Genomic DNA, 22,551 nt, shown 5'->3' on the forward strand with positions numbered 1-22,551 from the left:
GGTCACCTCTGGCGTTTGTCACTGACTTCTTGCATTTAGTGTTCATATTTGCTCCTGTTATCAGGACGCAGTTCAGAGCAGGCTCACGCCAGATGCAGCCCCCGCACTTTTCCGGGCGCTGCGGGTGCTGAGTGGCCCTGTGCTTGGGTGAAGGGCTCGCTGGGCCCTGAGCTCCACCTCAGCCCCCACTCACTTGTATTGCTCCAATGTTCTCCATGAGCTGTTCCGCGTTGGAAGCACCGAGAAGCACAGAGCTGACCCCCTCGTTCCTCAGGCACCAGGCTGGGGGGCAAGACAGGAGGTGAGGAGACAGGTCTTCCCACTGTGGCCTCTGGCTCTGCCTTGCCCCTGACTGGGCCAGAGAGATCCTACTTTTTGGTCTGGGGGCTGAGGGTGCCAGGAAGCTCAGCAGTGCCAAAGGGGACTCTGCCCAAAGCCTGTGGAGAAGGTGCTGGAGAGCTCTGGCCCCACTGCCCCTGTGGAAGCAAGGCCCAAGGGCTCAGGGACCCCCTGTTCCCCGTGCCACATGGCTGGTGGATGGAGGGGGTGGCCCAGGCTCTCAAGGACCCATGCCATCTCTCCAGGGACATGGATCCTAACCCTGTCCCTTGCAGCCTTGACAGCTATGGCCATGTCACACAGGAGTTCCTCACCTCCTCCCAGGGACACTGGCCCACTGGGTTCTGAGCCCCATGACCTATGGCCAGCTGTGAGACCCCACAGTCTAGGCCCTCAGAGACCCCATCATACCCCAAGGGCCTGAGTCCCATCCCTGTGCCCGGGTCCCTGTTACCTATGGCCAGCTGGGGGAGGGTGCACCCCAGGCGCTCGGCGATGGCCTGCAGCTCCTTCAGCTTGGCCTGCTGGCGCCGGCCCTCCTCACTCAGGATCTTGTCTTTCAGCCACTGGTAGCCCTGGGGGTGGACACAGCTACAAGTGAGGGGTCACCTGGGCCTCCCACCGCAGATGGCTGATGACCTGTGCTCCTTTCTGTCTCCCTTACAGCAGCCCCGCCCCAGGCCCAGGCCTTCCAGCATCACCGGCCGTGGGCCAGACTTAGGCAGGGTGGGGTCGGACCTGTCTCTGAGGTCAGGACCCTGGGGGACCCAGGGAAACCAGAGAGGTTGGGGTGACCTCGCATGCCAGCCCCCAGCCCTGCTCTTAACCCCAGAGGTCTCAGTGGCGGTGGAGAGTGGGGGCTGTTCTGGAAGGGAGGCTACCTCAGAGGGCCTAGGTGGACCCTGCCCACATTGTGTCAGGAGGAAGGGGCTCTGCCCAGGTTCTCATGCCAGGAGACCCGTCCTGGTGACGGTGGCTGGGACAGCTGTGCCCCTGAGGTCTGTCCAAGGCCTCACCTGCCCACAGCGCCCCTCCCCACCCTGGGCCGCCCCTTCACCTTCAAGGAGGCTCTCGAGTAGGGAGGGATGCCACTGTCATACTTCCCAGAAACGATGCCGCAGGCCAGAGGGGACCAGGTCATGGCGCCCACTCCTGAGAGGGGAAAAGCAGGTGAGACGGAGCCCGGGGCCTGCGGGCTGGCAGGTGGCGGGGTGGGCGCCCACCTATCTTGTGGAATAGCTCCGGCAGCTGCACCTCCACCTTCTCTCGCTGGAACATGTGGTACTCTGCCTGCTCGCAGATGGGCGGGATCAGGTTGAACTGCCTGGCCACGGAGTAGGCCTCCTGCAGATACAGAGGGGCCCAGGCAGCCCCCGCGTCAACAGGCCTGGGGCAGCAGGGAGAAATGCCTGGCCCTGCCTGCTCCCCGCACCATGCCCCTCAGCTTTCCTGGGAGTCTTGTGAGCTCCCCGTGAGCCAGGAAAAGGGGGCGACCGTGGGGTCCCCAGGTTGAAAGTGTCTGGGGAAAGTGCAATGCCCGCGTGGGCTTCTGGCACTTGCTGGCCCCGTGCCTCAGTTTCCCCATCTGTCCTGAGAGTCCTATGAGCCAAGGTGTCTGTGGCCCTCGGTGGTGCCTGGCTTGTGGCAGGCGTCAGAGACTGCTGCTGTGCTGACTGTTCTTACCACGGTGCGTGCTGCCCTGGGCCTGGTCCTGGGGTGACAGTGGTGACAGCAAACACACCCCTAGGAGGGGCAGCAGCTATAGCAGTCCATTTCCAGGACCAGACTCCAGGTCGGTCCCTGCAGGGCCCCTCTCCAATGGGATGAGCCCTGGCCAAGGCCTCTAGACAGGTTGGCAAGGGAGCCCTGGCTGCCACCCTGAGAGGCCCTGTCTCCTGGGGCTTGAGGCTCATTGAACCTTCTCATCTGCAGGATGGGTTGATGATACACCTCCTGGAGCCCAGCGCTGGCTGGGAAAGTGTCCAGGGCATGCTCGTTGAGGGCACACCACAGAGGACGAGCTATGTTCAGTTAGGGATGGAAACTCTGCTGGATTTGTCCCGTGAAGCAGGCCCCGGGGACTCGGAGTGGGAGGCTGGATATGGGGAGGCCAGCCTGAATGGGCTGAGGCCGGAAGTGGGGCTGGGGGCTGGGGCAAGTCAGCCCAGGAAGATGCAGACCCCAGGGCCTCTGCCCTCACTCTCCCTGCAAGCTTTGAGAAGAGGGTACCATGCTGACTTTCTTGGTATTTGCAGAAATACCAAGAAACCTCTGCTACCTTCCGCCTCTAATGGTTCCCATGGAGGGAAATGACAGCTAGTGAAATTCTTTCCAGAAAATGCGAGTGAGGGGGGAAACAGCGTGGATTAAGAGATGGAAGCCCAGGGTCCTGACAGCCAAATCACATTCTAAGGCAGCCCAGGCTTTGCCTGATGGCCCGAGCACCCATCTCAACCTGAGCTGTGTGGCCTTGAGCATGTTACTTAATCTTTCTGTGCCTTGATCTTCACATTTGAGAAATGGGATGACAGTAGCACGTCATATGGTCTTATAAGGATTAAAGGGGATTTAACTTCCAGAAAATTCTTAAATCTAAGAGCACCCAGAACAGTGTCAGAGCCCAAGGCAGTGGCTAGTAGTGCCATCGTTGAGGACTTGCTGGGATCCAGGACCTCTGCTAAGAGTATCACACAGGTTCTCTCGGAGTCCTCAAAACAGGTGCATGAGGGACAGGCCATGCTACCAGGCTTGATCAACAGGTGGGGGGACTGAGGTCAGGGGCTCAGCATCTGTAATCACATAATGTTGTGGTTCCAGCTGAGGCCCTTTAGAGAAGGGCTGTGGGCATCACCCCCACACTCTTCCATATGTCCCCCTCCTCAGGGACCAAAGGCACATAGATCCTTTTCTATAGCACAGGAAGAGCCCCGCCCCACGGCACACCCTGAGTGTCACCTACCATGATCTCCATGGAGCTCCAGCGCGACGTGCCCCAGTACATGGCCATCCCCTGGTTGATGACGTGGGTCATGGCCCGCACGGTCTCTGTCATGAGAGAGGGAGAACATAGGTGGGGGCAGCTGGGGGCTCAGCCCAGCCTGGGGACATTCTGCAAATACAGGCAGGGAGCTGGGGGGTGGGCTGCAGAGACGTCTTGCAAGCAGTGTACTTCCTGGCTCCGAGGCTGGGGTTGGGGGTCCAGGAGGGATAAAAAGTGAGTCACCATCCGAGAAGTTGAAAACAACCTCTCCCTCTAGTCACAGGCCTTCCGGTTTCTTTGAAACAAGGGTCATGGGTGGAATGTGATGTGCTATGGAGAGGAGCAGGGGAGGGGAGGAGCTCCAGTCTGGGGAAGAGCTGGAGACCCCAGCTGCTCAGGAAGGGCCAGGTGAACGACTTAGCTAATGATGAGACTGGCCAAAGGCACAGGAAGTAAGCATGTCCTGCCTGTTATGGCCTCCTGCAGGACACTGCAGTCTTACGGGAATCTAGAGAGTTCTGTGGAGAGGAAATGATGGCGTCTGCAGGCACAGGGACAGAGTTTGGGACCCTGCATGGTTCCACGAGGTGGGGTGCAGGGTTGAGCTCCTCCTGTGCTTTGGAGAACCAGGGCAGGTGCAGAGTCTTGCCTGGACCAGTCCCAGGCCCCCAACAGCACAGACTGCCCAGGCCCACCCTCCACTGGATGGTGCCAGGGCAACAGGGGTCTGAGTGCCCCTCCTGTGAGGGGCCCAGGCCTAGAGGGGAACAGTTAGGCAGCTCCAGGAGTTCTGGGGGTCATGAGTCCTGGATAGCCAAAATCAGTCCTAAGGAGCGAGTTGCAGAGGCACCAGGCCACCCTTCTAAATGAGGGAGGGGAAGGGTCTCCCGACAGCGTGAGATTCTGCCCACGATTCAAAAAAGTCTTTGAGATGTTAAGAATCTGCTGGTCCTAGGGCCCCCTCTGCATTCTGGCCTCCTGGGGATGTTGCAGTCTTTATGACAGAGCCAAGCTTAAAGTTTTCAGAGTTTCTAGGTGCCCCTGGCCTGGCCGCTCCTGGGCTTCTCACAGGTCCCATACAGTGCTTGCAAGTTCGACCACCAGAGGCAGCGTGGGGAGCGGGGGGACAAGTGTTTCTAAACACACAGCCACAACATCCGCCCTGGAAAGACCCATCTCCGGGAGCGGCTTGCTCCTCAGCACCCACTGTGAAGGGAAAGCCCAGGTCCCTGGGGATGGCCAGAGGTACGAGAGGAGGAAGGGAGGAAAGGGGGAAGAGAGGAAGGAAGGGAGGACAGGGGACTCCAGGTGGCTCAGACAGCTCCGCCTCGGAGTGGCCACAGGCCCACAGGCATCCTCCCTGGCGCAGGGTGGCAGTGCTGCTTCCTGCCTATCCTGAGTTGGTGTCACTTCCTGTCCACCCTGGGTCCCTAAGTACTCCTTTGGCCGAGGTCTGCTCCAGGGGGGACCCAGGGCATTCTCAGTGCTGGTGCTAAAGTAGCTGTGGCTCCGGGGTTGGGGTCTTAGCAGGGTCACCTCTAGCCAGGAGGCCCAGCCCTGACCTCTCTTTCCTTCCAAGGTCAGGGACTGTGGCTCCTGGGAATCCTCTCGGCCCATCCTGGAGGGTGGGAGCTGGGAGGGGAGTCTGAACCTCTCTGGGGCCCTCTTGGGGCTCTCCTGGGGGCCACCTGCATGTCAGACCCAGGAGGGTGGTGCCTGGTTGGAGAGCCTGGAGGAGGTCCAGCTGGTCCCAGGGGACCTTTCCATCTAGCCCAGGCTCGGTCTTTTAGAAACACTCTCGGGGTACCTGTGACCATGCAGCAGCACTCCTGACTCTTCAGCCAAGGCCTGGGGCCACATGCCAGAGGGAGGGAAGCCAAAGGACTCCTAAGGCCAGCCTGGGCCCTGGCCTTCTCTCCCCCACAGCTCTCTCTGATCACGATGATCCCAGCCAGGGAGGTCATGTGGTGCCCAATGAGGCCCTTTCCATGCCGGTTCGCCTGGGGGGAGTCTGTGTGAGACTGGCTGTCCCCAGAGGCAGGGATCCTGGGCACAGGCCCCTGGGCTCCCCAGAGGATCTGGGCAGAGGCAGGCTGGTGTGGAACCCACACTCAGGAGCACAGGCACAGGTGTGATGTCAGCGGCCCAGAAATGGGCGATTGGGGAAGATTTCCTTCTCCTCCATATTTAATGCTAATAGACAGAAGCAGGCTCCAGACCCTTCCAGCTGCTGCCAGAACCCAGGGCATCGCTGCTGCATCACAAATAATACATGGGAGGGGTCAGGTGGCACACCAGGTGGCAGGCAGGAGCCTTCCAGTGTGGAACACTGCCCAGTCCCCAGGGAGGCCAAGGCCTGTGCTCAGGGCCGGGCCCGGGGCCCTTAGCTGAGGTGGGGCAGAGACCAAGCATGCTGGAGGCTGCCCTGGGCCTCAGAATCCCACTGGCTCATGTAGGTGTACTTCAAGGAAGAAAATGGCTCCATCTCCATGGAGACGTCTGGCCAGAAGGTGAGAGGACAAGTGGCTCAGCCGGTCAAGGGGCCTCTGGTGGCCACAGGCAGCCAGCACGCTCACAAGGAGCCAGGGTGCTGCAGAGCTCTGAGACAGGACTTCTTGGGGCCTCATGTTCTGGGGTCTCCGATGGGTTTGCTTCTGTGGAAGCCTGGTGTCCCCAACCCTCCCCACAGCACCATCCAAAGTCAGGTTTCCAGGTGGGGAGTGCACATTCTCAGCTCAAGAGGGGGCCCCGGCAGAGACAGCTGGCCACCGCAGACCACAGCAGTGCGAGCAGGGCTGCGGGGTGGGGGACATGCACGGAGGGAAGGGTGAAGTGACAGTGTGGGTGGGGGCGAGGGGCTCCGACACCGCTTTGCTTTTCCTTCACTTGCGAGGTGTCCTCATAGGGCGCTCCCCCTCCCCCGATGCATTTTATGGAGAAGTTTGTCATGGGGGACAGAGAGCTGTGTAAATAAAAACACTGTCTCATAAAATGCAGCTCGGACACAGGAGTCAATGGCCGGCTGAGGGCACTGTGTACCTTCTATGATGAATGTCCTTGACTTGGAGGAACTAAATGGGTCCCCTGGTGATAAAAGAAAGATTTAAAGAGACCGAGTTTACAGCTGTGGGAACACGGGAGGCGTGGCGTGACAAAGGGCACAAGGAGGGGACCACAAATCACTTTGTGCAGAATCCTTCTGTTAAAAGAAAAAAATTATATACACACACAAGTCATGCTGTATATACACAAAGGAAGAGAAATAGTCCCAGCACAACTGAATTTCCAAGTCCCCAAAGCGGCAGAGCACAAACGAGAAGATGCCCGGGCAGAGGTGGGAGCTGGAAGGGCCGAGGGTGAGGAGTCCAGGGGATAAAAACGCAAAGAAACCAAGATGCCTCCAAAGCACTGAATGTACTTTCTCCTCTGGGGAAGAATTCATCCCCCGAGCAGAAGACCCTACAACCTCCCAGCAGAACCAGATTGAAAGAAGGCGGCCGCTGCCAGAGACCTCATGCTGCCGCTTCACTGCGACAAAATGCCCACAGCAGAGAGGAGAGAACATTCCGCACGGTTCTAATGCAGCCAGGCGTGGGTTGGCACGGACCCAGCACGGGTGGACTCGGCCTGGAGGTTCCAGTGTGCGCCTGGTGGCTGGGAAGGCCTGTCCGCCCCCCACCAGGCCTGGCTGGGAGCCCCGTGGGGCCGAGCGGTGGTCTGCAGAGCCTCAGTTCAGACCCTCGCACCCGCGGCTCTGTGGTCCGCGCCCGCTGGCCGGCGCCACGGGGAGCACGTACCTTCCATGGGCGTGTTGGGGTCTGGGCGGTTGGCGAACACCACATCCACGTACTCCAGCTGCAGCCGCTCCAGAGAGGCCTTCAGACCTGGGGGAGGAAAGGAGGAAGTGGGGGCACAGTCCAAAGGGAATGGGGGTCCTTCCACTCAGGAGAACGTGGAGCAGAGGAACCACAGGCCCAATATGCCATGGCTGAAGGAAGACCTGCCCCTGGGGTCCCGCTCTTCTGCTGTGGGGGTCCTAGGGATGACAGGCAGAGCTGAGGAGGGGAGGGCATCTGCCATCTTCCCCACAAAAGGCCCGTGGGGTCTGACTTGCGCGGAGCACCAGCTAGCCCTACCAGGAGGCTCGGAACACTGAGCTGGCGGTGCACATGCCGGCTCCCGCACGGCTCGGCACCAGGGCCTGGCTGCGGTTGTTAGAGGAGGGAGAATGTTGGCTCCATGGCCTGAAGACCCTAACAAGCAGGCTGAGCCCCTGCCCCGGCCCCTTGCTCTGGTGCCTGTGAGCTGAGCCCTGGCTGCGAGTCTCTGTCAACCCCTGGGTCCTTCCGGATTCCCAAGGATGCCCAGCAATCCCAGCAGCACTGGCCTGGCTTCGCAGACACTGTGACAGGGGCTTGGGGAAGCGATGGCCCTGCTTGAGGCCATTGGATTGAAACCCTGGCCTGTCTGTGCCCAGCCCTAGGGCTGCCATCATTTAATGCCAGGTCCACCCGTGCCTGCCTGGGGTGGAAGGAGAGGGTCAGACCAGAGCTCTGGGTGCCCTGGACTGGGCCCCTTGCTGGACAGACAGCTGGGGCCACGGCACTGTGTGTCTTTGCTCTTCCTCCAGGGGAGGGACACGAGGGCCTGGGGGCCCATGGCTGAGCCCCTGCTCACCTTCTATGATGTGTTTCCTGGAAAGGCCTCTCTCAGTCTCTGCTCTGAAAAACAAGTAGATGTGAGGTCACAGCCGTCTGGGGAAGAAGTTCAGGATGCAGTATCAGGCAGAGAAAGCAGGTCAGCAAATGCTGCGAGCCTAGGCCCTTGGGGCAGTCCAAAGCCACGGGCAGAGTTCCCACGGGCTCAGGTGGAAGCCTGGGGGCTGGGGCTGGGGGAGAGGTGTCCTGGCCTCCAGAGTTTGGTGTTAAATTTGACCTCTGTTTGGCTTTGATTTTTAAAAATTAAGAATGAGTTACATTCCTAATTCCTATGAGATGGAATTTGTCCAGCCTCACAGAGAATAGAGAGCCAGATGCCCAGAGTATGGTGGGGTGACGGGTGGCCCAGGGAATTTGGGTTGGATAGGACACTTCACAAATTTTCTGTTTTCCAGAATTTTTATGATATTACCTTTATAATCAGAAAGGATAAAAATAAAACCAAAACCACATGGAAGTATAAATAGAAATTAAAGAAGATTTGAGCAAAAGACAAACAGCCAAAGCTGCTTTTCTGGGCTGGATGTCCCGAGGCAGGTGGGGTGCCAGTTGCACGGGGCTGTGTGGGGCATGGGGCATGGGACACTGCACGGGGCCCACACATCCTCCCTCCTCAAGGCGAACTGTCTGTCCCCTGCCCCCAGAGCCTCCCAAGTCGGGTTTCTGCACGAGATGGGGCTGCGGCTGCAGGACCCCGGCAGGAAGCCTCCTGTGCGCTGCACCTACTTTCCGCCCCAGAAGATCTTGGTGGTGATGACGAGGCTGGACCGCCTGCAGGACAGGAGAGAGGAGAAGGTGTTACTGGACCCAGTCTTCCCTCACCCCGGCAGCTCTCAGCTGCCACGCGGGATCCTCAAAAGCCTTCCCACCTGGGTGCCTAGTGCCTGGTGCCTGGTGTGAAATGGCATTTCTCCATGGCTGGCTTGGGGTCTCAGGGTCAGGGCTTCCCCCAGAGCCAGGAGGCAGCCCTGCTGCAAATAACCACCCAGAACTGTATTCAGGCAGCGGGGCCCCAGTGTGGCCAGGTCCCCAGGTGGAGGCTGAGAAGCGAACTCCTCCCTTCCCTCTCTCAGGGACACAGGACTCCGAGGGTTTGGACAGGTGTGTCCTGTGCCCCTACTCCTGGGAGGGGCCTCTGAGGCCGGCAGCTGTTCCCGGCCACATCAAGGCACCTCCTCTGCAGCCAGAGCATTGGTAGCTGTGACCCTGGCCCGCAGCCAGGGGGTCACGACCTGCCATCACCTGTGTGTGTTCCTGGGACACCACTGGGAGTGCCGATAAGGGTGAGATTCCCGGGACACCACTGGGAGTGCTGATAAGGGTGAGATTCCCGGGACACCACTGGGAGTGCCAATAAGGGTGAGATTCCCGGGACATCACTGGGAGTGCTGATACGGGTGAGATTCCTGGGACACCACTGGGGGTGCCGATACGGGTGAGATTCCCGGGACACCACTGGGGGTGCTGATACGGGTGAGATTCCCCGGACACCACTGGGGGTGCCGATACGGGTGAGATTTTCTTGAATGACTGGGCCACAGGAATTCATGGGGATCAGTCAGGGCTGAGAGGAAGCAACTGGATGGATGAGAGGTGGGTGTCACAAACCCACGTGGGGTGGGGTGGGGTGGGGTGGGGGCTGCCTGACAAATGGCACTAATATTCCGAGTGGCAAGTGGGAAAGGAGGGCAGGAGGGAAAACCCAGGTTTAAAAGTGCTCAAGTTTCTAAAAACAAAAAGAGGTAGCTGAGGCCCAGAGTGTGGATGGGGGTCACTCCTGAGAAGGGTCTCAGGCCCGATCTGCCACCTCTGGGCTTGGGCTTTGTCACCCCTCAGGGACAAGTCCGCAGGGCAGTGATGCACTGGCTGGGTCCATGATCTACAGACTCAGGACAGCCTGCCGGGAGGTTGGACCCTGGTCCCTTCCCAGATGGGGACAGTGAGCACCAGAGGTGTGGAGGCAGACAGGGTGGGGCCATTCTCTCCTCCAGGCTCCTCTGAAGAGGAGGGAGGCTTTGCACCTGGACACTCCACTGCTGCTCACTCTGTGGTACCCTGGCCACCAGGGCAGCTCTCATAGCTTTGCATCTGGGGCCTACCCTCTCAACCCCTGCGGGTGGGGTAGGACTAATGTGGAGAGTGGCACTAGGGCAGGTGGCCAACACAGCCGGCCTCCACTCCACTATTCTCCAGCAGCGTTGCCTCCACCCCTCAGAGAACTGAATTGCACACTCACCTAGGACCCGCAAGGCCCTCCCTGGCCCTGGCCCTGCCCTGGCCCTGGCCCTGGTCTTGGCCCGGAATGTTCAGGGTATGAACACTTGCTTCCCCTGGAGGAGCCTGGGCTGCTCCCTTCTGAGACGTTTCTCCCTTCCCAGCAAGAAAAACTGGGGGACTTCCAGGCCTTAGTAAGACTGCCCTGGGGCAATACATTGGTCAGCAGGAAAGAACGGACCCCCTCTACTTTCCTCCCCACTGCAATGCAGTGGCCCATCCACCCAGCCAGGCACCTGGGAGCACATCTGCCTCTCCTCCCCTCCTTCCCTGTGTGTGCAGAGAGTAATTACCTCCATCCCTTCTTCTTGATGATGTTTCCTAATACCACCTCAGCCCTGCAAAGCAAGAGACAGACCAGGGGATTTCATCACTGCAGAATGGGGAAATCAAACCCAGCCTTGCTGGGACAATAACCACGGGTCCCCTCTGTGAAACTGCCACAAGGCCTAGAGAGCCAGGCTATAAAAGCCACCTTGACTTGGCAGCTCATTCCAGACACAAGCAGGGTCTGGCGCTGCCCGGGGCTGGCTGGGAGTAGCTCTTCTCCCTCCCTCAGGTGCACATCCAAGTAGCAGTAGCCCCAGACCTTGCAGAGAAGGAAGGAGCCGATGTCCGGCTCATCAAAGTCAGCATCCCATTTCCCTGGTTGTCTGGAATTCACTGGGAAAAACACCTGGCCATGGTACATGGGTGAAATGTGCAGACGGATATATGCTTAAAAGGTGAATTTTTCATCAGATGCATCCTCTGCATTCAGAGACAATCAACATGTCTTTGGTGGTGGTGGTATTTCTAACAGATTGTGGGCGTGCGAGTGTGAACACGTGTGTGTTTGCATGTCTCTTGCTTTCTGATTATGAACAACAGGGACATGGCAAGGCAAGCACTCTGTTCTGCTTGGCATCACTCCTGGTCCTGCACCAAACTCGGGCCAGCTGGGGTCAGGAGCGGGCTGTTCCAGCCTCACTTGGCACAGCAGTGCTGGATTAACTTTTAAGAACTTTCTGCTTGTAGCAAAATGTTTCTGAGCAAAAGCAACAGACGGAGAATGATCCATGCCCAGTGCTACATTCCAATTATCAAAGCGCCTGAGTCATCCACTCAGAGACAATGGGCCCTAATTTGCAAGCTGTTTAGCGTACATTCTGCATGCTCTTCATTTATGGTCAGGATGCACAGAAAATCCACTCATCCCTGGGCCTCTTTTATTCCGCGGTCCCTGATTGTCAGACAAAGGACTAGGAAGGGTGGACATGGTTGCAGAGCTGTGTTGTAGACGGTGGGCTAACCAAGGCCTGTTGTTTGTGTCCTGCCTGCAAGCTAACAATCTGGTGACACTTGAATCCGTGTGTGTTTGTTGGGGTGGGCATAGAAATCCTTTGGCTCTCGGGGAAACACCCAAATTAGTGTCAGCATGAGAAGCAAGATAGGTGCATGTCCATCCTCATCTGCAGGAGGGGCAGCTCTGGCCCACCATCCGCAGGAGCTGTCCCTAGCCCCTTGCCCAGAGGGACTCCTCTGGTTCTGTCCCTGGAATTCAATGTTGTGCATTGAGGGTGGCTGCTCACACCGAGCATTGATGGGTGCAGACAGGCAGGTTCTGCTCTGGGCTAGACAGAGCAGGAGCTGCAGTGGCTGGCAGAGGTGGGTCTCCAGAGCAATGGCACCCTGAGAAGAAGGTGCTCTCGGAATCTTCAGTTTCTAGCAAAGGGCTTCCAAGAGGCCTGAGGCTGCATAGGCCCCCACGTGCTTGCCCCAGCATGCTGCCCCTGGTGTCCAGTTAAACAGAGACTGAAGACAGCCCTCAGCAGGGTGGCTGCTGGGAGGTGGAGCACAGGGATTGGGCCATCTGCAACTAGAGGAAGCTGCAGGGAGCTTCTGCCTCCCATACACCCTTGTGGGCAGAAGCCAGGCAGGAGCTGGGCCAAGGAAGAGGCTCAGGACTGGATGCCCCAGGGCTGGGCATCTGCATCTGGCACCTTGACCCTCAGCTTAGCTCATCTTCTGTCTGGGAAGCATGCCCCTTTGATGGGAGCTGCTGCTGCCTTATGGCAGGGCCGTGGCCCAGGAGGGGCTGCTGACAGGGGCTGCAGGAGGCGTGGGGGTCCCAGCTGTCAGCTCCCCAGTCCTGGGTCAGGACTCCAGCAAAGGCCCAGCTGTGCTCCCTGACGCTTGGTGCCAGGGGCCCCACTGCAGGTAGCGCGAAGCAATCTGAGCCCTGTGAGGCAGGTGCTGGCCCCCTGGCCATGGCGCACAGCAGGTCAGGGCTGCAGTCAGCACAGCCAACAGCCCCAGCCAGGAGCCACCGTGGGGAGGACTGGGGAGGACGACCAGGGAGCAGGGAGCCAACAAATGATTTCACAAACAAAAGCTGACTTTTGGAAACCCGATGCAGGGGAGTGGATGATTTGATTACAGCCAGTCTTTAAAATTGAAGCCAACAGCTCTGGCTGAAGAGGGCTGAGCTTTTACATAATTGAGTAGGAAAGTTCCCTGCCAAGACGGGCAGCGCTTCCCACAGCACGGGCCAGCCCTGCTCTCTCCCGCTCCCGAGAGGCCGGCGCCCTAATTGCATCATTAAGACATGAAAATGTCAGGCATGTGGGGCTGGCTGCAGGTCACCAGCATGTGGAGAGCCCAGGACAACAACTTAATCGTAGCTCTGGCCCGGCACAGTGTCTTTGGCACCAGAAGGACTTCGGTCACCTCAGTGCTCACGCACCAGGGAGCTCAGCAAGCAAACGGTGCCCAAGTGCTCTGTGATTCTGGGCCCATAAAAGTAGCTCCCAAGGTCACTGGGAACTTAGAAAGGAAGTGAGGTGGAAGGCACCGTGAGGGTGAGAGGGGTGCTAGAGCTGCCCCCCCCCCACACACCCTGGGCCACCTTCCTCAGAAGAAAAGACACTTACTTGCCAGCTGCGTAGACTTCAGCGGTATCAAAGAGGTTGATACCGTTGTCATAGGCCAAGGTCATCAGCTGCTCTGCCATCTGAAGAGAGAAACCGAGTCGCTCACATCCAGCACTGTCCTGCCAGCTCAGGGGAGGGCTCAGAGGCTCCAGAGCAGGACCCCTGTGGCCTGGGAGACTGGCCTCCCTGGTGCCTAGGCCCTGGTGCCTGGGATCTAGATGGCCTCCTCCCCCACCTCCCATCCCCACTCTCCGTCCTCCCCTCTCTCCGTCCTCCCCACTCTCCGTCCTCCCCTCTCTCCCCGTCCTCCCCTCTCTCCCCGTCCTCCCCACTCTCCCCGTCCTCCCCACTCTCCGTCCTCCCCTCTCTCCCCGTCCTCCCCTCTCTCCCCGTCCTCCCCTCTCTCCCCGTCCTCCCCTCTCTCCCCGTCCTCCCCTCTCTCCCCGTCCTCCCCACTCTCCCCGTCCTCCCCACTCTCCGTCCTCCCCTCTCTCTCCGTTCTCCCCTCTCTCCCCGTCCTCCCCTCTCTCCCCGTCCTCCCCTCTCTCCCCGTCCTCCCCTCTCTCCCCGTCCTCCCCTCTCTCCCCGTCCTCCCCTCTCTCCCCGTCCTCCCCTCTCTCCCCGTCCTCCCCACTCTCCCCGTCCTCCCCACTCTCCGTCCTCCCCTCTCTCTCCGTTCTCCCCTCTCTCCCCGTCCTCCCCTCTCTCCCCGTCCTCCCCTCTCTCCCCGTCCTCCTCTGCCGCAGGATGGGGAGGCAGCTCTCAGTTACAGACCCTTCAAGATGAAGGTAAAGTGGACAAAGAAGCAGCCTATGGGCCGTGAATTTCCTGAGATCAGGGACACTACCTATTGGGGATGCCCCAGGGTGTAGGCTGGGTTCAATAGGTGCCCAGAACCTCAGAAGGTGACCTTATCTGGAAATAGGGTCTTGTGAATGCAATTAGTTATGATGACTTCATGCTGCTCCAAGGCGGGCCCTGAGTTTAGTACGCCTGATATCCTCACAGGAAGTGAACGTGAAGCCCAGAGAAGGTCACGTGGTGACAGAGCAGAGACTGGCTCGGTGTGTCTACAAGCCAGGGAACACCAATGGTGGCAAGCAACCAACGGAAGCTGGAAGAGGCACAGGACAGATTCCCGCTCAGAGCCTCTGGAGAGACCAGGGCTCTGCTGACACCTGATTCAGGCTTCTGGCCTCCAGACTGTGGGAGAATAAATTTCTGCTATTCTAAGCCCCTCGGCTGTGGCGGCCCCAGGAGCTGACAGGAGCTCCACGGGTCTTGGTGGGATGAACGTCTCTGCTTACAGCTCCGGCCGCGTGCCCAGCTGTCTCGGGGAACCTTCCGCCCACGACCATGCTGTTGTGTACTGCAGGTGGAGAGACAGAAGCCCCCGGCTACTATGTGGCGGAGCTGAGAGCCAGAGCGGCCTTGGCTGGTGTTTCTCCAATGCAGCACACTCCCAGCCCTCTCTGGGGCAGGATTGACAAATGGCGGCCCAATCCAACCTGCAGACCAGAGCTTGCTGCTCAGGCCACTGGCAAAGACTAAACGGCGGCAGTGGCGCGGTTGGGAATTGAGGAGCCGGGAGCCCATCTGCAAAGGACAGCCAGCCCCTTCAAGGTTCAGGAGAGAAGTGTCCCCTGGACTCTGCTGACCCTCCAAGTGTCTCACCAGCTTGGGGCACCGGGCAGCCCATGATGAGGTAGGTTATTCCCAGTGGCCCTCAACCCCTGTAGGACGGGGAGTCAGCCAAGGGTGGGGACATAGGGCCTCTCTCAATACTGAGCTCAGAGTCACAGCAGCCAGGCAGGTGTGGGGAGCAAGGACAGAGGGCTGGTGACTGCTGGGTGGGACACCACTTGAAGGAACTTAGGGGCAGGGCCCATGGCTAGTGCTGTCCTTGGGAAGGTGGGCCTAGCACTATCGGGTGCCTTGATTTTTCAAGGGATGCCCAAAATCCAGGGTTTTTGAAGGTTGGTCAAATCTACTGTTTTTCAAAAGCAGCAGTGAGCCCAAAACATTTCAGGTGTGTGCGGCCCAAAGCAGAGCCCGTCAGCCAGCTGCTGGGGGTGGGTCCGGAAGCCCACTGGCCATGTGGCCATCGGTGGAGTTATCGACGGATGTCCTGCTTGCTGGGTTATTTTCTCTCTCCTCTGCTGTGGCTCAAGGGCGTCTGTGTATCAGATGCCTCACGGATACAGCAGCCCCGTCAGGGTCTTCGATAAGTGGATCCCAGGGCACTCAGGGGCATGTTACAACTTAAGAAGTCCCGCCGGCTGGCCACTCCCTGGGCAGCAGCCAGAGTGGGCTTTAGACCCAGGTCAGGTCACATTTCCTTGCTGCCAAAACCCTCCAGTGGCTTCTGTCTCACAGATGATCAAAGCCAGAGTCCCTGCGCCTACCTGCCGGCACCGCCCTCAGGGCCGACCTCCGGGCTCCCCTGGCTGCCCACCGTCCTCTGGAGTGCTCTTCCCGTCATCTCATGCCCACTCTTGCTTCCTGCAGGAGCCCCGACCCCAGCCCTCTTTGTGTGCTTCCCCTCCTTTGGGGTCTACTACACAGTGGCTGCCCAGAGGTGTCAGGTCCAGCAACCTGTTAGTTTTTGTGGAAAAGGGGACTTCTCAAGGGGATTACATCAGATTTTGAGGTGGGGCATTGACGGGGATTATCTAAGTATACTCTAAAGGCCATCACAGGTGCCCTGTGTGAGGAGGAGAGGGATATTGACATGGAACACCTGTGCCCAGCAGAGCTGGAGGTGGGAGGGGCTCTCCCCCAAGGGAATCCCTAGAAGGAGCTCAGCTCTGCTGACTCCTGGTTTTAGCTCAGCAGCACTGATTTTGCACTCTGACCTCTAGAAATCTGAGAGAATCAATTCTGTTGCTTTAAGCTGCCCAGCTGGGGGTCTTTCATTACAGCAGCCACCAGGGACTCATGCATTCTCCAGAGAGCACCTTTCACCATCAGAGACAGAGATGTGCTTATTTCCTTATGGCGTCTGTCCCTTTGCTAGAGAGCCACCTGAGGGTGGTACCTGACTCTTGGCAGGTGCTCAGTGATTGTGAGCTGTGGGGCACCTTTCTCCAGCTGCCTCGGGTGGCTTTCAGAGTGGTCACTCCCCCCTCCTCACTGCCCTGGCTGCTCCTGGCTCTGCTCTGCCTAGTGCAGGACAGCCTCCTCCTCTCCTCCCTGGACCAAGAACAGAGGCCCGATGGTCCAGACTTCAGAAAGCTAACCACGAACATGCCTAGTCCCCTCCTCAGAGGAGGAATCCTAGCCCAGCTGCTGCCCCTGGCACTGGGCAAGGGCTCCAAGCAGCAGGCAGAGCACTGGGCAAAGGGGCACCAACCCTAACTTCACCATTCCCAGCGAAAGAAGAGTCCAAACCCCGATCCCAATGGCCCAGGATGGCCCCTTGGGTGACAAGAGGAGGAGGAAACCAGGGCTCTCTAGGGCTGTGCTGTGGTCTGGGCGCCTCTCTTCCCCGGCTCGCACGCGGTTCTACTTTCCCCTACAGAGCCACAGCGCTAATGTAGCGGGTAGCAGGCACCGAGCCCTTTGCTCTGGCAGGTCCTGCATCCCACTGTAGGAAGCCGAGCCTCTGCTTTGTGACTTTTTAGTTCTTTCCAGGGTCAGAGTCCAAGAAATTGAACAGGATGACATACAGGCCACCTCCCTGCCACCCTCCCCCAGAGAGTTGTCATCCCACAGGAGTCATCCCAGCCCCAGGACAGTCACATCAGGGCTGGGCACAGGTGCCAAGGCTGAGGGCCCACATGTGACTTCCGGCACTGGCGCACATCAGGCTCCCATAAGATGGGAGTACTGACGTGGCCTCCCTGGGCCACCAGGCCGCGAGTGGGGTCATAACTGTGAAGGTCCAGCTGCAGCTCTCATTAGGTCCTTGCTGCCCAGTCTGTCTGGCACATGCGCTCCTCACAGCATGCTGTGGCCCCTGAGGGGCAGAGCAGGGTGGCAGAAAGGGCATCAAGTGGGAGGCAGGGACCCTGGCACCACCCTTGTGGCTTCACGCGTGACACGTGATGTCAGACCCGCTAGCGCCGTCTGCTTCCTTTGCTGGCTTCTGGTGAGAATCTATGAGAGCAGCCCGTGTCCTGTGAACTGTGAGCTCTGCAACGTGCCGTGTGAGGGTTGCTGGCACTCCTCCCCGGTGGGCACGGGACAGCTCTGAGCTTCTGTCTGCACAACAGCCCCGGAGATGCTAGCAGACAGCTGCTGTGACCTCACCAAACAAGGGACATGAAACTTGCTCTATGAAGAGCCACGACTGTCTCTGTGGCAGGTACTGGCTCTGCTCTTGTGGTGAGAAGTAGGCCAGGCAACTGGTAAACAAACGTGCCTGGCTATGTGTCATTAAAACTTTATTTAAAAAATAGGCTGAGGGGCCGGGGATGTGGCTCAGTGACAGAGCACTTGCCTAGCCTGTGCAAGAACCTGGGCTCAACCCTCAACACTGGAATTTAAAAAAAAAAAAAAAAATGGCTGAGTCTCCAGAGACAGGATGTAGATCAAGAGATTGACAGGGTCTGGGTATAGCAGCTTAAAGGTACAGAGCTTCTGCTTGGGGTCATGAAAACAAAATTGGAAATAGTGGTGAGGACTGCACAGCAATGTGAATGCACTTACAGACACGGACGGACCTGTATCCTTAGATAGGGTTAAGTGGTAAACTTATGTTTCATCTATTTAATTAAAAATTACACACACATACAAAAAGAACCCTCAGTCCAGGATGGTCTTCACCTCCTGGCTGGCTCCAACCGAGCAGGCAGCAGCCTGGAGCACAAAGACCTGGCCTTCCCCATCAGGACTGCAGCCAAGGGGCCTTCCACACCTGGCATACTGATTTCATTTTGGACACTAACTGTAGGATTTAGTACAGAATTCTTCTTATTCTTTACTCTGCATTTTCACCTGCCACAACCTTCCAGGTCCCTGAGTCCATCATCTATTATGGCCCCTGTCCTCCCAGCATGGTCATCTAGGGATGACCTGCAATGTCTTTATCCATGTTGCTGTGTCCCTGACAGAGCCAGCTGGGGCTGCCATCAGATTATTCATCAACGTTCCTCAGTGCAACTGACCGCTTGGTAAGAAGTCACCCAGTGGGCGTTCATGTCTGTCCACAGGGAAGCCACATGCAGGTAGGTAGCCCTGTCTGGGGACAAATCACACCCCTCTACAGGACTCTTCCATCCACTATTTCAGTTACAACACCAAAAGGGACCCAAGGCGGATCAGGCAGGACTTATTTCAAGCAGACCACACATGGCCTCATGACTCCAATTTTTGCTCGATCTGACAAGCTCAGGCCAGGCCCTTCGCCTTAGAAACTCCTGACTTGGCCCCGAAGGCCTGTACCCATCAATCTCAGAGCACAGGCAAATCGTTTCATAACCAGCTACTGTCACAAAAATAAATATGAACAAAACAAACTGTGCACTTGGATTTGATGGAAGCAAAGCTTTCCCTTTGAAATCACAGTGAACGGGGTCTCGAATAAACTAATTTTTAAATGTGGCCTTCATACTGGTAAGAAGGGTGAAGGGGACAAATGCATCTGGTGCAGATGCCCAGAGCACCTTGAGCAAGCGCCACTGTCTTTCCATGTACACTACCACCCAGAAGTGCACCCCTCTGGGAGCACATCGTTCTCCTTCCGAGGGACCTCATGATGCTCTCGGGAGAGCCCTTCCTTAGCATCCCCCGGGGGCCCCAGTGGTGGGGACACAAGCCCCAGCACGTGGGCGTGAATGTGACAAGCAGCTACGGGAAATGTGTGTCGGGATCTCGGTAAAGAGTCGATCTGCTCAGATTCTTCAGCCTGCAGGAAGTTGCAGAAGATGGTTTTTAAATGACTGTGAAGAACACGTTCTGACATTTCAAACCCAAGCAGGTGCACTCTGCCGAGGCAGCTCAGACCCGCACCCGACTTTGTAATTCCGAGTACGTGCTGTCTCTGGATTCTCAGGGTTGACCCTGGGGAGTGTGTCATGCATGTGAGGTCCCTGAGTTCCTGGGGGCTGGGGGCTTGCTGAAGGCCCCCAGGCTCCTGGCTGCAGGTGGTGGCACCAGATGTGGCATCTTCCCTGGCCACTGCCACCTGGCTCAACTTTTCACGGTCTCATGAGGTAGGGCCTCTCCACCACAGACACAGGGAGGCTGCTGTGGCAGCTGCATGAACAATGCTCATGTTCATGCAGGGGACCTGGCAGCAGGCCCGGGGCGAGGCCTTGCTGGGCACTGGGGGTCAGGGGAGTCCATCTTACCTCATCAGTGATCTGGCCTCCAAAGGTCACCCATGTTCCTAGAAGGAAACCCGCAGGCTTAGGTCAGACAAGTGTCCAGGGAGCCGCCCACCCTCCAGGGATCGCTCAGACCTCAGACTGCAGGGCTGGGGTCGGGGGCAGCACAGGCAGCCACGCTGCTCTGGGTGAGCCTGTCCCCTGTGTGTGTGGACACCTGGTCTTCTGGGCAAGCATTCAAACTGTGGGTCAACAGTCTCCAGGTGGACAGCAGCTGCGAGCCCAGGAGACCTGGGGCCTTCGAAACATTCCCTGGCCAGGGACATGCTGCTGCGGGAGCTGAATGCGGGGTCTCCCAACAACGGGTGGGTCCCTGCTCTTGCTGGGAAAGTGGGGTTGGGGAAGAAAGGGGCATGCCATGTGCACCCTGGAGGTGAAGGACTGCCCACTCATGACAGGGCTCTTATTTGGAAACAGGGCAAATGGGCAGCCCCCCGTGGGGGAGCCACAGTGAGCGGGTCCAGAAGGAAGGGTGCCTGGGCCAGGAGTGGCTCTGATCTTCTGGTGCAGGGTGGAACGTGGGTGCCAAGGGCCTTGGATCCCCTGGCCTCCTGTGCTACGGCTGTCTCTCGGTCCCCCATCCTCCTGGTTGGTGGGGCAACTGAGCCCCACTCCCCAGTCCTTGGTCCAGTGTGTAGCTCCCCTGATAGGGCAGGGCCGGCCCTCCCGCAGCCCTGCTCCTTGGTGATAAAGGGTCCCCCACACTCACCGAGCCCCAGGCAGGAGACCCGCAGGCCGGACTTGCCCAGGTTCCTAAAAAAACAAGCAGCGTGTGAGTCCTGTGCAGAGCAGGGTGCCACCAGCCAGGCCCACTGTCCAGCGCCCACCCCTGTGCACTCCCAGCCCAGCTGACACATGTCTAACCCTGGGAGGTACGGGCATTCGGAGGGAGGCCTCTGCTCACCCACCCCAGGGCAGGTGAGTGCCCGCTGTGCCCTGGGCCCACCGCGGGCTCTGCCACACTGCTGGGGTGGCAGTGCTGGAGGCCAGGGGACAGGCTGCAGTGCCGTCCCAGGAGCAGATGACGACGCCATGTCTTGCTTGGTTTCGCAGAGTGTGATGTGGACCTGGACACCCACAGGGTCCCCGGGGGATTTGGTGAGTTCTTGGGTTCCCTGCTGAGAAGCTGGCCATATCTGTGGCTTTGTGGGCCCTTACTTCCTTTCTCCAGGGACAGGATAAGAGGTGTTAGTCCCTCCTCACCTGGGCCATGTGGCTAGGCTCAGTCCCCCCTGTTTCCTTGAGGCAAGTGGTTTGGGGGAGAGTGGGGTTCCCTAGCAGGGCAGGTTCTAGCTTTGTCCTCATCACAGCCAGGTCCTGGCTGCTCCTGCAACACACGTCCCACCCAGGCATGGCCCTGGGCTCAGCCACGGGCCCACTAAGGCACTTGCCTATTGGGGTCCACCAGGATCCTATGGGAATGGTGGACATTAATATCCAGGCTGTCGTTAATACCCATAGGAGGCTGTGGAGGTGGCAGCCCTCTGCTGAGGACTGGCATGTGTCTGCCCCGGCAGTCGGGAGCCCGGGGGCAGTGTGGGTGGTCCTCACTCTACGTTGGCAGCTGCCTCACTTGTGAGGCATCATGATCCCCTCAGTACAGATCATGGCCACACCTGGCCGGCCCCCACCTGTCTATGGGAGAGCCTGGGGGGCAGCGGGAGCTCAGAGCAGACTGGCTGGGTAGGAAGGCCCCCTCCCTGATTCCTGGCCAGGTGACAGCCGGGGCCTGGTGTTTCCCATGCAACCTGGGCGCAGATGCTGCTGAGAGGATGAAGGGAGGCCTCGTGTGTGCCTGGGGCAGGGTTCACAGGACTCTGACCCACATCTGACCAGCACGTCTCCCTTCCCAGACGGCACGGCATGCAGGAGGAGGGCGGCATTTTCCCTGTACAAAACCCCCAGTGGAAAACTCAAATAGGATTAGTAGCTAAGTGTTCAACCGTGTTGAAAAGGGAGATGAAGTTTTCGGGTTCCCCCTATGAACCGGCCGCATTGTCTAACAGTGCCCTCAGTGTTGGCGCATGAGCCAACCTACAGCCACGTGTCTGGGGCCGCTGCAAAGAGGCGCCAGGTCTACGGAGTCGTGTCCACTCTAACCTCACAGTGGTGGGCACAATGAGGTTGCTAGAAGGGGCATGATGACCAGGTGAAACTTTCCTCACTGTTTGGGGATCACAGACCCCTGTGGAAACAGACAAAGGCTGCAGACATCTTCCTTGGGACTAGGCCCAGGTACTCAGAGCGATTGGGTGTCCCCGGAGCTCTGGACACCACTGGGTGCCCAGCCTAGATCAATCCAGGTCTGTAGAGGGAGGTGGGGTTCCCACCTTTCAAAACCTCCTGCCCAGGTGACCCTGGGGGGCAATTTCTGACCGGGCTGAGTTGAAGATCAGGTTTTAGGCACCTTCTTTGGCCACCTTTCCACCCGGCATAGCGCTGGGATCCAAATCCAGGTCCTCCGGTGCCGGAACACACTGTGTTCAGGAGGATGGAGCAGCTTAACCACAGACAGGTGGGGACAACAAACGCGAGGCCGACCCACCTGGGCCCGTGGTGGAGAGCAGAGGCACTGTCGCCCCAGCTTCGGGAGGTGTGCCCCTGCTCTCCGTGTCTCATCGATTCCCGTTTGTTTGGCATGAAAGGGACCAGCTTCCCTGAAAGGGCCAGAGTTTCCTCCTGTGCCCTGTGGGGACCCAGAGAGTTTGCTCTTCGGTGGCCTCTCCGCCCATAGGAATAAATGAACAAAACTAGGACGTTGCGGAAGGCCGCTGTCCCCCGCTCAACTCGTTTCCCCGTTAACATGATGGTATTAGTTCTGCCATCCGCTGCCAGGCCTCAGAGAGGCAATGAGAGGGAAGGGGGGCCTCCGGGCAGAGGGCTCCGCACACAGCTGCTCAGTGGGGGCGGAGCCTACAGTCACCGCCAGCCGGGCCGGGGCTGCTGTGTCGCTGCCACTCCAAACTGGAGACATGAACGTCATTCGCTACAGATTTCTT

The 22,551-nt window shown here is 58.6% G+C and overlaps 1 protein-coding gene across 4 annotated transcripts in view; it reads right to left on the minus strand.

Moving 5' to 3' along the window:
* Kcnab2 (potassium voltage-gated channel subfamily A regulatory beta subunit 2) overlaps positions 1–22,551 on the minus strand; it is an 84,991-nt gene that overhangs the window by 3,243 nt on the left and 59,197 nt on the right. For all 4 annotated transcript variants that reach the window (XM_076863417.2, XM_076863416.2, XM_076863420.2 and 1 more), the window contains 12 exons: positions 20,262–20,305; positions 19,517–19,554; positions 13,224–13,303; positions 10,605–10,649; positions 8,764–8,808; positions 7,997–8,040; positions 7,117–7,203; positions 3,299–3,384; positions 1,563–1,683; positions 1,397–1,491; positions 794–914; positions 194–282 (listed from right to left, as the gene is read on the minus strand). In XM_076863417.2, the coding sequence (XP_076719532.1) occupies positions 194–282; positions 794–914; positions 1,397–1,491; positions 1,563–1,683; positions 3,299–3,384; positions 7,117–7,203; positions 7,997–8,040; positions 8,764–8,808; positions 10,605–10,649; positions 13,224–13,303; positions 19,517–19,554; positions 20,262–20,305 (895 nt within the window). The remainder of the gene's footprint in view (positions 1–193; positions 283–793; positions 915–1,396; positions 1,492–1,562; positions 1,684–3,298; positions 3,385–7,116; positions 7,204–7,996; positions 8,041–8,763; positions 8,809–10,604; positions 10,650–13,223; positions 13,304–19,516; positions 19,555–20,261; positions 20,306–22,551) is intronic.

The sequence above is a fragment of the Callospermophilus lateralis genome, chromosome 7, assembly GCF_048772815.1.
Source record: "Callospermophilus lateralis isolate mCalLat2 chromosome 7, mCalLat2.hap1, whole genome shotgun sequence".
NCBI classification, from domain to species: domain Eukaryota; kingdom Metazoa; phylum Chordata; class Mammalia; order Rodentia; family Sciuridae; genus Callospermophilus; species Callospermophilus lateralis.